General features: G+C 41.1%; 1 protein-coding gene across 1 annotated transcript in view; it reads right to left on the reverse strand.

The window, feature by feature from the left end:
* The window catches only part of kif26aa (kinesin family member 26Aa), a 73,978-nt gene extending 73,023 nt beyond the window's left edge, over positions 1–955 (reverse strand). Inside the window, exons 1-2 of the mRNA XM_067241410.1 lie at positions 818–955; positions 328–576 (exon numbers count right to left, since the gene is read on the reverse strand). Coding sequence (XP_067097511.1) covers positions 328–576; positions 818–877 — 309 coding nt within the window. The 5' untranslated portion in view covers positions 878–955. The remainder of the gene's footprint in view (positions 1–327; positions 577–817) is intronic.
* Between the last annotated feature and the right edge of the window lie 13,854 nt (positions 956–14,809).

A 14,809-nucleotide genomic window follows, 5' to 3' on the forward strand; every position in this document is an offset into this window, starting at 1 on the left:
AACTCACTCTGTCCAGATTTCTCTAGAGGTATTTGTCCCTTTCTGCCTTAAACAATGACCCTGTCAGAGTGACATATGGCAAAAATACAGATGAACCGTTTTTGGTGTTTTTCTTTCTGTTTCTTCCCTTTGGACTCAAAGCCACAGTTTCACCAATAAACAACTATCAACATGATCTTAAACTAGATAAAGCATAGGTACTATGCCATCAATTCGGAATCATTGACACTTGCATTTGTATAGAACAAGCAGGCTTGGCAACTGCCAATGCTCAAGTAAGACATAATGGATAATGCGTATAATGATGTTATTGCGCTCTGCACAAACCTTTAGTGATACGGGGTCGGCCAGGGCAAGCGCTTGCCTGTTCAGTTCTGTGGCGATTATCTGACATCGTTGGCACAAGAACCCAGTCTCTTCGGCCGTTTTCCCATAGTGACTCAACTCCGTCACGGACACTGACCCAGCGCCCTCCGGGTTTGGCCGCCCCCCGCATTCGACATCCTCTGCCGGCGCCGAGTGAAGTCTCTTCCTGGAATTGGCACCCAGTATAACTGGGGTCTCTCCCTCGACAACCTTCATAAAGAGGGAACAAAAAGTTAGAATCCTAAACTGGCTTTCAGAGGCTGCCTAACTGTTCAATACGCACACCAGTTGTAAATCTTTTAGACTATTTTAAATTCACGTCACGGACATTTGATGATGATTAAGTCTCGATGCACAAACTTTTGTGCACTAAGTCTACAGTAGAACCTCTGTTTCATGCAGTAAGTTCATGTAAACTCCACACTCGCTAACTTCATAATTTGGAGCTCACCGTATATCTGCGGTGGTCTGGTTTTCGTCCTCGTGCGGTATTCCAATATTGTGAATACATATTTCTTATCACCACACAGCACACCGCCAAACTTATATTCCACCTACAGACTTATGACGTTATATGTGAACATTTGACTACTTCATAGTTTGGTAAATCCTTTCAAACGCCTGGCGACAATACAAATTGGATACAGAATTCCGTTTGAGCGTTCGACGAGTTGTAGGATATAGTCCGACTGAAAAGGGGACACAAGTTTTGAATTCGACTTGGTGGGATGATCTGATGAAGTAATATGATGGGGTGGAGCTTTCACTGTCAACTCGCTCCATAACTTAGGAGTTGGACAGTTGGTGACTATGATGTGGGGGTATGTCACTGCAGTTCATCCTCAGTGAACAGTACTCTGCATGCTAGGTCTTAGACACTTGGTGAGAGCGTAACTCGGGAGTAGTCTTATGCCTTCCTACTTTTAAAATGTGGCACATTTTTTATAAAGTTTCCAATTCCTTTAGATTATTTTACAAATACATCCTATAGCCTATATGGATACTTATACCTGACACAGTATTCAAAGACATGCAAACTGATGCTGTGTCTTCACTAGGCCTACAGATCAATTATGCATTAATTGTCCATGTTCTGTCCGTACGGAGACCGATTTTATTGTGTTGGTGTTATAAAATAAAAAATTTCAGCTGACTCCAGCGGTTGTGACGAAAACATTGAAATAGCCTTGCTCTCATTACACTCTGCCGCCCTCTTCTGGTTATTTTATTACTTTATTTGGCACATTTTGACATGAAACGTCAGAGTTGTGAGTAAATATTCACATTATCACTACATCTCAGAAGTAAAAGTTGTATTATAACTTGTTTTTAGGACAAGTTGCATCCCTTATTCTATATCGTTGTAAAATGCTGGTATAAAATAGGTCAACTGTTTATGAAATAGTTTTGTTAGATTTGCTGAACAACAAATGTGATATGCATCTACTTTTGTAAAAAATTGAAGACGGAGCATATGTGATCTGTATGAAACAAAACAGTTTTCTTTGGATTAATTAAAGGCTACTGAGCTACAATTGTTTTGAGAAACTGCAAAGACGCAACACGTTTTCTTGTGGTAGGAGTGCTGTCCATGGTGCTGTTTCATAAGCGCGTTTTAGAAAATATAGTAGGCTACTATTACTTTTAAGTTTTACTTGTTTTGGATGTATATGCAGCTTTTGGCAAATAGGTTTAAATATGTTTTTTTCTCAAATAGGTTTTGACAGCCTACCTTTGCTTTCCGACGAAGAAGGTGACTGGTACATCCAAAAATGCCATCGGAATCTCCAAAAAACCCTCCTAGATCTTCATAAATGGACACATTTGGATCCTCACTGGTCCCCATTGAATTATTGGTAGCCATGAAAGTCGTCCCGCGCGAAGTGTTCCGCTGGGTCACCCTACCAGACGTTGATTATCTTCTCATATTTTTTGCCTGTGTCTTGTCAATCAAATATCCGTCATGACACATTAGTCTTGGCAACCAGTGTCTTTGGTCCGCAAGTTCCACGCGTCACATTTACAAAAAAATCCATTTATAGGCTATATCCTCTTGTCAGTCCGTGTCCCTTATTTCACGGTAAGTTAAAGCCTGTTCCTTACTCGTCCCATCTGTGTCCCAAATGAAAGCATATGAACTCATCGCGCGTGGACCACCTCAAAGGAACCCGCCCCTTTTCCGTCACTCATCCGATTACAGTTCGGATCTATAAAACGTGCTTTAAATGCGCGCTCACGGAACTATTCAAGGCGGAAAGAGACTGTGCCATTTATTGACAACAGCTTGTTGGTCCGTTCTCTTCAAAGCCTTTTGACAAACCTTTAGTAGCCCAAAGTTCTTCAGATTTCCTCCATAACCTATAGTGATTTGCAGTGTCTCATGCACGTGCCAAGTGAGTAAAGTACCCTTGTGTTGCGCTATTCCCTATTCTCATAAGTAACCATCCCTACCACTTCTATAGGCATTGAAATATGATGTTTAAATGTGACGTAGACTTTCTGTAATATAAAAGCTGACGGACAATATATTTAGTTATTCAGTAGCCTATGAGAAAACGGTCATGTCGTGTGAAACTATTCTGATTTTGTATTTATTTTCTTTTAATGTTAGATGTTTTTAATTTATTTTTTATACAATAAACTCGTCACACCATTTTAATTGCGCTCTCTCGTTTACTTGCATATTGTTTTGTAGGCTGTCATAACCCAGTCATGGCACACTTCACCTTTATTCGACCATCGTTATAGGTCTGGTTTGAGGATAACCTTTACCTACCCTTTGGGAGACGGTCTCTTTGAAATTAATCACCCGGTTCATGTAGGCGTTTCCGAATATCGTTCTCCTTGTTTGGGATTTTAACAAGCTTTTTTTCTGCACTCGCTGATTGATGGACTCCAAAGCCACCTGCCCCACACATAAAACTGAAAATGAAGGAAATCTATCACAGTAGTTAGGGTGTTCGTTGCAGGAAATTGGGGAACATCCACGAGTCACTTGATCACAATGCTTAATTGAGTAGATAAAGTATATGATTCGTTTGCGGTTAGAGGCAAATTGAAGGCATTATCCTTTGGACTCCCCAATAACGTCCTTATCTCATGAACACAGGAAAGCCCTTTTCAGATAACCAGACCGCCATAAAACCCAAAATGATTAAACCCTAATGAGTCATTTCTGTCAAACATGGTGTAGGCCTATTGCTTCGTTTTCCACAAAACACTGGTCTTGATTGTTTGAGGAAGCTGCATAACAGTGACTCTCTGAGTAACCTTCTTAAAGGCATGGTAGGTAAGACTTTGTTCATAAACATGTTGTGTAACCTAATGAGGCTCTTTAAGAGTTGTTTAAGAATTGGGGGGCAATGTTTCTCATATTGAAATGTATTTTCTAATGTTACCAATTGCAGCTTTAATAAAATTATTATTTAATACAGTAAAACTATCAGTTGGAAATATATAACATGATCCCTGACAATAGGTGCAGAGATAAGAGTCAAAATAGGCAATTTTTACAACGTGGAAAGGGTCAGGTGGTCAGCCTGTTTTCTCTTACTTGTTACTCATGGTCTGTGTCCCATAGGTGTTATTGGAATGTGACATGGGTATATTGCTCACTATACACTCATTCATTGATTTTTTTGGCTAGAGAAGATTGAGATTAATCTCTGAAGGTAGATTTGGTGTGGCAACGTGTCCATAGGGAAATGTTGGCCCAAGTAAACTGGCAATCATGCATGCATACTAGCATTGATGGAAACTGATATTTTCTAATATTTCATCGACCATCCATTTAGCAATCTTGGATTTGGAGCTTGTATTTTGACACATTCCTGATTATGGTCAACTTCCCCCATAGGACAGCAAGGATAACATTTCGACAAAAAGCTAATGTGAAAACTGTGCAAATTTACATTTTGAGGGATTGTTGCAGGTCGAGAGGCAATCATTGTAAACCATTGTAAAAATGATTTAGCTTGTCCACAAACCCGCGGGAGGTCGTGAGAAGACATGCCCTAGAAAGCTGATGAATTCCCAAAGAGCTCGTCCAGTGGGAATCCAGAGTTGTTAATCACCCCATGGCATTGTGGTAGTCGAGGATTTCTATATAACAAAATACTTCTTTCACATGAGAGACAGATCCTACCAATGCTTAGAACACGCCTTACGCCTTCAGTCTTCAGTAACCTATATTAAACCTAAGAAATAAGTGGATTTCTTTTTCTTTGCCAACTTCAGCCTAGAATCTAGGTTTAGGTCGTGGTCTATATCAAGTGAAATAATCATAGTTCTACATGAATGATAACAAACTGTTTCATTTCACTTTGAAATAATCTCCGATTTGGATCATACGTTTTTTCACTCCTGTCAGGGGATTAATTTTTTTTTAAATGGAACTCATAAAAAGAATACTCGGGAATCGCACGACAGACTAACATAGGATAAAAGAAAACAGTTGGGGACAATCATTTCAGGGCCGTAATCATAATATATATTGGGGGGGACACATCTCCCCCAATATTCAAATCTGGTCAAAATGTCCCGAAATTATCATAGAAAATGTAATCATCTTCATAACTAAACGTAAAAAGTTCTCAGGGGGGGGACCCTCAGACTCCCCAGCAGAGTCGTCGTCCCCCCGTCCCCCGTCCCCCGTCCCCCCCCCCCCGTCCCCCCGCCCCAATGTTGACTCCTTGAATCATTTGATTGGTAGCCCATGTCAGGGGCGCACAGTTTTTTAGTTTGTACAATTTCTAATGGCAAGAAGTGACAGAAAGAGGCAGTGTTCTGCTTTTCATTTTAATTTATCAGCATCCTGGCCCAATTTATTTAAACACTGAAAACTTCAATCGATCAGCAACAAGGTTAGGCTAACTGCAGAAAAACGAATGTCAAAGCAATGGCTTCCACAGACTGTTCTTTTCTTTCTCATTAAACTTATAGCCTTAAACGAATATTTTGCTCATATCGCCTAGTCTATATTTTATAACGATTATGCAACAAAATATGTACAAGTAATTCCCACCAGTGTGTAGAAATGACTGGTAAAACCATTCAAGTCAAAAGAAGACAACGTTGAGCTTTCAGGCCTTCGTCGCATTGCTTTCAGCACCATGGACAGCAATGTTCTGTTTTTGTGTTCGTCACTCACCTCAGGAACTTCAATGACTCACGGTCTGTTAACCCTCTGATATGAGGAGGGAAGCGAACCGTGCTCTTATGAGCCACTGCCGATTCACTTGTCTGTAGGCATAACAAATGGGCTAGGCGAGCTTTTTTTGGACTGGTACGTGGACCCAAGCTATAAGAGGCCCCGAGGCTTTTCAGTGCTGCTCACATGCGCATATTTGAAAGTCGTCTTCCATTGACGGAAACAGGGAGAAAAAAACCCAGAGTGCATGAGAGACAAGGAATGAGGTGAGAATATAGGTACAAATCAATTTTCTTAAAAAATGTCACGCACAATTATACAATTTTCTAATAATTTACTGGGAAACAAACGATCACAAGGTTATAGAGAACAACGGGTTATACCAAACTATATATATATATATATATAAATACAAATATGTCGAAGCCTGTCGTAGGCTACAGTCATAACATTATTTTAACTGTTAAAAATAGACATTGAATCTTCCGAATGACCCTATATACTTGAAACTTGCATTCACCTTAAGAGAAATCCTCCGCACTCCACCATCTTCCTCCGGTTAGTGATGTGAGTTCCTTTGCGTTGATCAAGTGGTCCTAAACATTTCACAATTTCGGTGAAGACTGTTGAACTGTTAAGAACCACTTGACCAAAGAGGAAAAGTCGTTCCGGTCGATTTAGTTAAAACATAAAGGTCGCCAGTCCAGGTCTAAAGTACACCGTATCTCTGCCAACAACGCATCACTAACGAAGGTTAGTCTTCTCCAGCCTATTACAAGTGTCGAAAGTCTGACTGTGGTTCTCTCACCAACTTGGTACAGTTTATATACAGAAGCTGTTGGTTTGAGGCTCATACAAATAGTGTTACTCGGTATGGAATGAAGTTTCATACCGGCCCGACCGGTCAAGTACGTCCCATTCACGGAAGAGGGTGACATAGGCGCCTGTTGTTCACTGGTCAAACCAGTCTGAACCGAGACTATGCACTTTTGGGTTTGGGACTGATCAAGGCGTGTTGAGTGGCAGCAGAGATAGCACGCATTTCCGCTATAATAGACATAATCTGAATTGTCTTAACTCTAACTTCTCCATGTGTACCATGGTCGGCGTTATTTCTTCTCCCACAGCATGTGACACACTGTGCCCCAGGACACAGCACCCTGAAAATGTTATTATCTGAATTTAGGCAAAATATGATGACATCTATGTTTTTTTTGTGGTACAGGGGGTCAGATGGCGCGGTTAGGGAATAGGGCTATTAATCTGAAGGTTGCTGGTTGGATTCCTGGCCGTGCAAAATGACATTGTGTCCTTGGGCAAGGCACTTCACCATACTTGCCTCGGGGGAATGTCCCTGTACTTGCTGTAAGTTGCTCTGGAAGAGCGTCTGCTAAATGACTAAATGTTCAGATGTATGGCAAAATCTTTTTGTCAACAAAATGTTTTCTCATCAAGGTCTTAACATATTCATACTGCTTTCAATGGAAGATCATTTTTACAGAGGTTTGGGATATACCTTATTTTACACTCAATTGAAACTCACTGAGAAACTACTGGTAAGTATATTCTTTAGTTCAGTGGAATCTCGAGTCCATGGCTAATTCAGCCTGTTGGGCCAGAGAATCTTGAATAACTAGAACTGTGTGCGTTTCAAAATACTTTTAGGTATGAGCTTGCCACACAACACAATAAACTAACACATGTATAGCACTACTCAAGAGTGTGTTCTTGAAGTAATATTCATTAAACATGTAGGAGGTGACCCAATGAGGAATCAAATATATTTTATTATTGTTGTTTGACAATCACTCGAACTGTAAGACTTTAGAAAACATTACATTTGCATTTAGTCATTTAGCAGACGTAACATAATGGCTGATGTGTGAAGGAACCATGTACCAACACACAGTGCTTCTGCCCACGTCTCATTGGAACCAAATTACATGCTAGGTCTTTCTTTAAAGTTGTGGTTTCTACCATTGGCAGTGCAACTGTACAATGGTAGAAACATATCTTCAATTTTTGGGCCACATATCTCATTACAGTGATGCAAGATTATTTGCTCAGTTTAATATTATTTTAATTGTGAATGATTGTCAAGACTGTTGGCACTGTGTCTTATTCCATGGCCAACATCAGAAAAATTGCTTGGCGACACTGCCTAAAACATTTGAACTTGTTCACATGAATATTCAGTGATAGACAAGGTGCCTAGAGTATCACTTGCACTCTGGTTTAAGTCCCTTTGCAAATAATGTTCAATGGCATAGGTCTGACCAAGTGACAACCTACTTGCCACACTCAAGGATCAATTCTTCAATCTAGAATTAATTGTTCACACGTCAGACATCCTAACCTGCAGAGACTCATTTCCGGGAGGTAGCTCATCCCCCCCCCCCCCCCCCCCGGAATGCAATCCGGAAGCATGATGTACCCCCTCAACCTGCACGTCCTGTCCCCCCCCCGACAAACTCAGGACGTGCGGTATGCACCTATCTCTACCAGAAATGACCATTAGACAGTCTCTCGCTCGCTCGAAATACAAAATCCCTGATTTCTGGGAGATTGTACAGCATTTGCGGGCGTTAGGGAGCCGCTATTGAAATGCGGGACACTCCCGGACTTTCCGGGAGACTTGGGATGTCTGACACATACAGTATTCTGAAAAAACCCTTTAAGACAAGTTAGGTGTTCTCTAGTGAGATGTAACAGATGAGGCCTTCATAAAGAGCTTGCCACGGTCCACTATCCCATATGCCACAGTCCCAGGATTTCCAGGATGATAATAGATTGTTCACCAGTGTGGAGTCCGGTATTTGTCTCAGTATGGGTGGCATCTGGAACTTAAGAAGCCAATATTTTATGAGAACACATCAATTATAAACAGTAGTAAAATCCTATCACGGTTGACAGGCTGGGCAGGATGCTATGCTTAAGGATGCCAAAAAAACATGAAAGAGAAAGTGAGACATTTTTGTTTTTCTCTATATAGTATATCTTTTATATCTTATATATTTTTGGACCCTGATCACGAGATGACTGAATCATAAGTCAATGAAATCAAATGACCAATTAACTAATAGTCTTCAGGGCTGTAATTCGCTCCCTTGAGTGTAGTCTATGCTGTTTTGATGTAGAAAATTACATATGCCAAGTCCTCAAACAACAATAATGACTTCAGTGTGAAAATGGACTAGGGGAAGTTGTACGCGATGAGAGTCATTAAAGTTACATTACATCTCTACAGCTAAGACCTGCACAAGCCTGACCAGAGAAGCAGAGGCCACCAGCCAGTTTAGCACACACAATCCCTCTTGGAGAGACAGATGATAGAGCAAGGGTTCAGGTTTTAGCTACAGTTCCCCTTTGTCTACAATTAGACACACCTCATAACCCCCTCGTTTTTCACCAGTGAGGCCTGCCAACGGTTTGCGAGACCCCCCCCCCCCCCCCCCCCCCCCCCGGGAGTGCCGCCCCCCCAGCCACAACACGGAATACACATGACATTTGCTTGTAGTGCGGAAGGGTTCATTAATGGATGCACTTCGGAAAATGCCGCCCCCCTCTTCATGCCGCCCTAGGTGGCTGCCTATGTTGCCTATAGGAAGGACTGGCCCTGGCCAGACCTGCCCCTCGGTTCAAGCCTGTGCGTGGATTGTGTAAGAGGGAGAAATGTGTCCAAAACGGTGGTTTGTACACAAAATGTTTTGTAAAGTAAATGTTGATTTTTTCACACATTCTACTCTCGGTTTGATTTGCAGTCATGTCAAACTAAACTTGGCACGACAACATACATTTTCTATTGCTTTCCTTTGCAACTACCAACCGTATGACTTGAGAAATGTCCCATCGAACAGGTTTGACAGATTTTAAGTGACACCGTGTCTACAGAATTCAGGAAGTCATCATGGTCTTTGAGAAAGAAAAAAGAAGAAATGGCAAGAATGTTACTTGGGCAGATACCCCACGCCGAGGACAACCAATCCCTGTTTTGCATTCCGTTCATATTGGATGCCACCTGTGCTCGTTCTGTATCAGATTGTGATCAATCATACCTGTGAGGCCTATCTGAAACCAATGGGCACTGAAATTAGGAGGGATACAGTGTCAGCTTTAACTGCGGTTTTATATTGACGGTTTAAAGCTTGGTTATGTCCCATCTGTCTCCCCCTACCACAGGCACTCCTTGGCAGCCATTTTCTGACTCTTTAATTAGGGATTCAAGTGTGACGAGGATACGGATCGGGGTTTCATCCTCAGTGGGAATGGAAGGGTGTTGGAAGGTGAGAGGATAGTTACAGGCAAAGGCTAGCAAGACCTCAGTTATACAGTATGCTAAATCTATTTTTCCTACATGTCTGAAACCAGTAAGTACAGTAAAGGTCATACAACTTTAACGTCCTCCCACATGTTTTTAAACCATCTTTGACTCCATAGCACACCATCGTTGTCGATATTAAGTAACGCACTTTATCCTGTGTGCCAGATATCTCTACTCCGATCAGGTTTTTGCTTGTTTTCATAATGTGTGAGTGTTTGTGTGTGGTTTGAGGGCAGCATATTGTGGCAAATAAAACAAACAATACACACTTCTGAATGGAGTCTTTGTAAGTAATTCATGACACCTAATACCTTCATGGAACCAGCCATAACATGTTCATGTGCACTAACACAGTTCATGTACACAGCAAGCACTCTCTAGGTCCAACCGAGCAAAAAAGAGTCACTCGACTGCACCTCACATTCCTTTCTGTCCTAACCGTCCCAGCAGAACAGGATAGATGAGATGTTACCATGATGATAAACTCATACTTCCTCATGTTTGTAGGCTCTGGGAGTTTTTTTCTCTCCAAGCAAACAGTCAAAAGTTTTAAGAAGGGGGGGTCAGATGGCTGAGCGGTTAGGGAGTCGGCCTATTAATCAGAAGGTTGTTGGTTTGATTCCCGGCCGTGCAAAATGACGTTGTGTCCTTGGGCAAGGCACTTCACCCTACTTGCCTCGGGGAGAATGTTCCTGTACTTACTGTAAGTCTCTCTGGATAAGAGTGTCTGCTAAATGTAAATGTAAGAAGGATTGTGCACATCACCCCTTGCATGACTTTTGATCTGTTTGCAGATGATCAGGGTAAAACATGTATTTTTATTCGAGAGAAAACAGCTTTCTGAAATATTCAATTGGGTAACACTTTATTATACTGAAATGTTCTCACAATCTTATATTCTCTAAACTTCTTACTCATTCTTCTAATACTTTTTCACTTAGTCAAAGTTTCATGAAGCACATATGTGAGTGGAATGTTACAAGTGTGTTCTTACAATTGGTTGTGTAGACTTTTTCAGACATAGCCTGCGTGTGAACCCATTTCACCTGCGTGAGTGTTCCTTATGTGTGTGTGAATGTATTTCATATGCGACTGTGTAAGCATTTCATACATTTGTGAGCCTGTTTTAAACTCTAAAGTCCTGTTTAAAAATGAATACCTAAAAAACTGTCCTTTACTAATGCCAGTTTTGTTTCCACCTAGTGGACTGCATTGAAAGCACTTAAGCTTCAGCCTTTGAATGCCTTCTCTATGGGCCTATGATAGTTCTAAACATCTTTAAAGGAAACAAGAAAGGAATTACAACCATAATCCATAAATATACTTCCCACAAGATCACGTGTGGCTACACATCAATCCTGGTCCGTTAAATCTTAAGTTTTTGAAACCCGGCTTTTATTGCAACCTAGTGGTCAAAACACTTTGAAGAAATGTGTGATGTATGAGTATGCCAATTATCACAAGCTTTCTCTGTGATGTCAGATTTATGATGGCTTGATGCACATAGTTATTATTACATGATTTCTTTGTAGCCTACATTCTTAACAGCCTACATTTGGCAGGCTACACATGCTACACGTCTACTACAATGCTGCGTTCTGTATTACCTGCAGATGAGCCTTTCTAAATTCAGTGGTCCTCTGCATTACTTACTATGATATATTTTGCAGCTTAGTGAACATCTTCTCGGGTGCGAGAGAGAGGAAGAGATGCAAAAATGGCCAGAGCCGGAATCAAACTTATTTCACAAAATTATCAGCTAAATTGCAATTTTACTACAGAAACTAGCAACAAGCGAAATGTTTGGTCATTCATTTGAGCGCAAAATAGTTTTTTGATCTTTATGTAAAATAAACATGGCCGTTTTCCAATTGGTAAAACCTTGTCTAGTGAAGGTGATGTCTTTATGATTTCTGGCTCCAAATTGTCGACAGGGGAAGCAGAAACATGCATCTAGCTTGGCTGAGTACTCTAACCAAGTTCGAGAGCGATGCCTATAGGACCTTGGCTGAAAATGCGCATGGGGTACGTTTGCAGAACAGGCTGCATTGGAGTGCTGTCATTCAAATCATGCTCGCCTTCACCCATAGCAGCGGTAACGTTACCTAGAGACAGGGAAGTGCTTCCACTAGGACCAGCACGCTCTGCCTGCTCTGGAGTATGAGTGTAATATCCCTTGTCGCAGGGGCAGAAGTAGATTGGGGATCAGATATCGATGCATGATTAAAGGTTACAAACACGCACGCAAAGAACAATCGATGGCTAACCAAGCTAAAATACTGTACTGTTAACGTCTTACTAACCCGTGTATCTTCTATGAAAACAAATAAAGATTAAAACTGAAACAGAAGTATGAAATTCCAGGGTTTAACATTAAACACCAATGCTACACTTTACTATTCGTCAAAAACGTGGAGGCGGAGGTCTAACCTACGCTGCCCATTATCAACCAATCACTGGGGAATCTTAAAAAAAAGAAGCATATTACTGAAAGCACTAACAGACTTTTTCATAGCTTCAACATGTAACCTTTTTGGCTGAAGTCAGGAGCTAGGGGGGGCGCGGCAGAAAACCCCTCCTTCCTGGATCCGGCCCTGCACCGCATACTATTAAAATTGTACCTTTACCCACTCCGTATTCGTCATAAATCAACGTCCAATGAAAGACCGATCGGTGTTTGTTGTTATCTACAAGGATAAACGACAAAATACTACTTTGATCTCACCCTTAAGAATTGTTATCATTTTTTATCATATTGAAGAATTGTATGAACGACTTTTCTCAGTAGAAACGAAGACCTGCAATCGGAAAACGTCATCGGTCATGGCAGCACCCACATGCTCCTGAAAAAAACGTGATATGCAGCAGTGTAGACTTCAGGACAGGACTCGCTGTCTTTAGTTTGAAATAAGTGCATTAACCGTTGAAATGAAATACGTTTGCTTGTAGGCCAGTAGCTCAACATGGCAGCGAACCTGTTTATCATTGTGAAGACAGAAGACGACGAGGAGCGGCCGTGTACAGACATTTGTCATGGTGGGGAGGAGGAAAACAAACCCATATTAGATACCAGACGGTCAATTAATACCCAGACTCAAGACAACCCATCTTTCAGAACAAGAAACATTGAAGAGAATAAAGTGATTTGGCAGAGACGTTCAACTCAGGTGAATGAAATATTCTCAAAGGTGATGACCAAAAAATACAGATTACAAAAACACATAAAATGCAAGAAAATAGGATTGGATGTGGATGTTGGGTCAGGACTGAAACAGAAACTGGATTTGCAGTTACTTACCAACGGTGTAATGAACGAGATAGCAGATTTTGCCAAAGAACTGTCGACTAATTCTCAAAAACACTACATTGCTGAAATTCTGGAGTACAATTTTGATATTCGCTTTGAAAACAGTCAACAAAAAGGTGAATTTGCATATCAAACTTGGCAGAGAGTGGTTGAATTGCAGAAACGTCACGCACAGAAGCCTTTTAAATTATCTATGCTTAATCAACCATGGATGCTCAGAATAAAACCACATAACATGGTTCCAAACACATCCAGTCAGACAGACCTTCTTAGAGATTCTGAAATCATCACCTCAGAGCATCTGGGATATGCTGAAATCTGTTCTGAAAGTGAGTCTGACATGATGGCCAACCAGGACATCAAGAGGGAGACATTCTATACTGTGTCAGAGGAGACTAGGGCAGACCTCCACCCTCTGTGTCAGGAAATTGGTCTGGACCTTGACGTGACATATAAAGGTTGGTCGAAAGAGAAACTTGACATGGATGTTTTGACCAAAGGGGTTATGATTGAGGTGGCCAAGTATACCAAAAAACTGTGTGGGACATACAAGCAGATAGTCCTTGACATCTTGGAACACAATTTTGATCTTGCTTTGCAAACTGTGGACTCTGAGCTCTTTAAAACAATTCTCTTCAACATAGGAAGGTTAAAGCAATTGAGGAAAAAAAAACTAAGTCAACCATGGTATGATACAGTCTTCTCAATGCAAAGACCTAGACATGTGCTCAAGTTGGCATCAGCTGTATCTAAAAAGAAAAGACTAAAAAAAGCTGTCTCTAGAAGGCAGTCGGATCGACTGAAAATGAGACAGCTGTCTGTTGCTGCTGATATAGAAGAGTTGAAGAACAAGCAGAGTGGTGAGGCACGGTATGAAACGGCCGTCTCATTGCAAAGACCTAGAAAGAGGGATCGTAAATTGGCACCAGCTGTTTCTAGAAGGAAGTCAGAACGACTGAAAAGGAGACGACTGTCTGCCGCTGACGGTCATAAAAAGAAAAGGAAGAAAGGAACTCGACGTGAAAGAATGTCTGACAGGACCTGTGAGATGAGCAACTTTGAAAGGACTGACCCATATATCTATGAAACTGCAGATGTGGACCAAATTGAAGACCGAGGCTACATGTACTCACTGGAGAACCCTGGTCTTGAACCTTCACTAACAGTCCTGTGTCCTGCTGGTGGTGGACACGTATCCTCTCCTGCCCCTCCCCTGACACCATCTTATGACACTCACACTGCCTTGTGTGCTGAAGAAGTGAAGCTGGAAAACAATGAAAATACAAGGGCAAGGGTTGATTACTATCATTTTTGTGAACAATTAGGCATAGACCTTGATATACATTCAAAATTGGAATACAAAGAAAAACATGACTTGCAGTTTCTGACGAATGGTGTGATGTATGAGATTCATAGATATGTTAATAGAAACAGGAATGGTTTGCCCTATTCACACTTTCTATATGACATTTTGGATTACAACTTTAGAATGAGTTTCACTTTCCACAATTATTGCTACAATTTTGCCCTACAATGTACGCCGCGTGTAAAGCAATTGGCAAAAAAATATCCACGTGCCTTACTCAGAAACCCACATTATGCCTTTTGCATGTTTGTGCTACACTCTGAAAAGATGACAGAAAAAAATGAAAACAAGTACAGTTAC

The sequence above is a fragment of the Osmerus mordax genome, chromosome 8, assembly GCF_038355195.1.
Source record: "Osmerus mordax isolate fOsmMor3 chromosome 8, fOsmMor3.pri, whole genome shotgun sequence".
Taxonomy (NCBI): Eukaryota; Metazoa; Chordata; class Actinopteri; order Osmeriformes; family Osmeridae; genus Osmerus; species Osmerus mordax.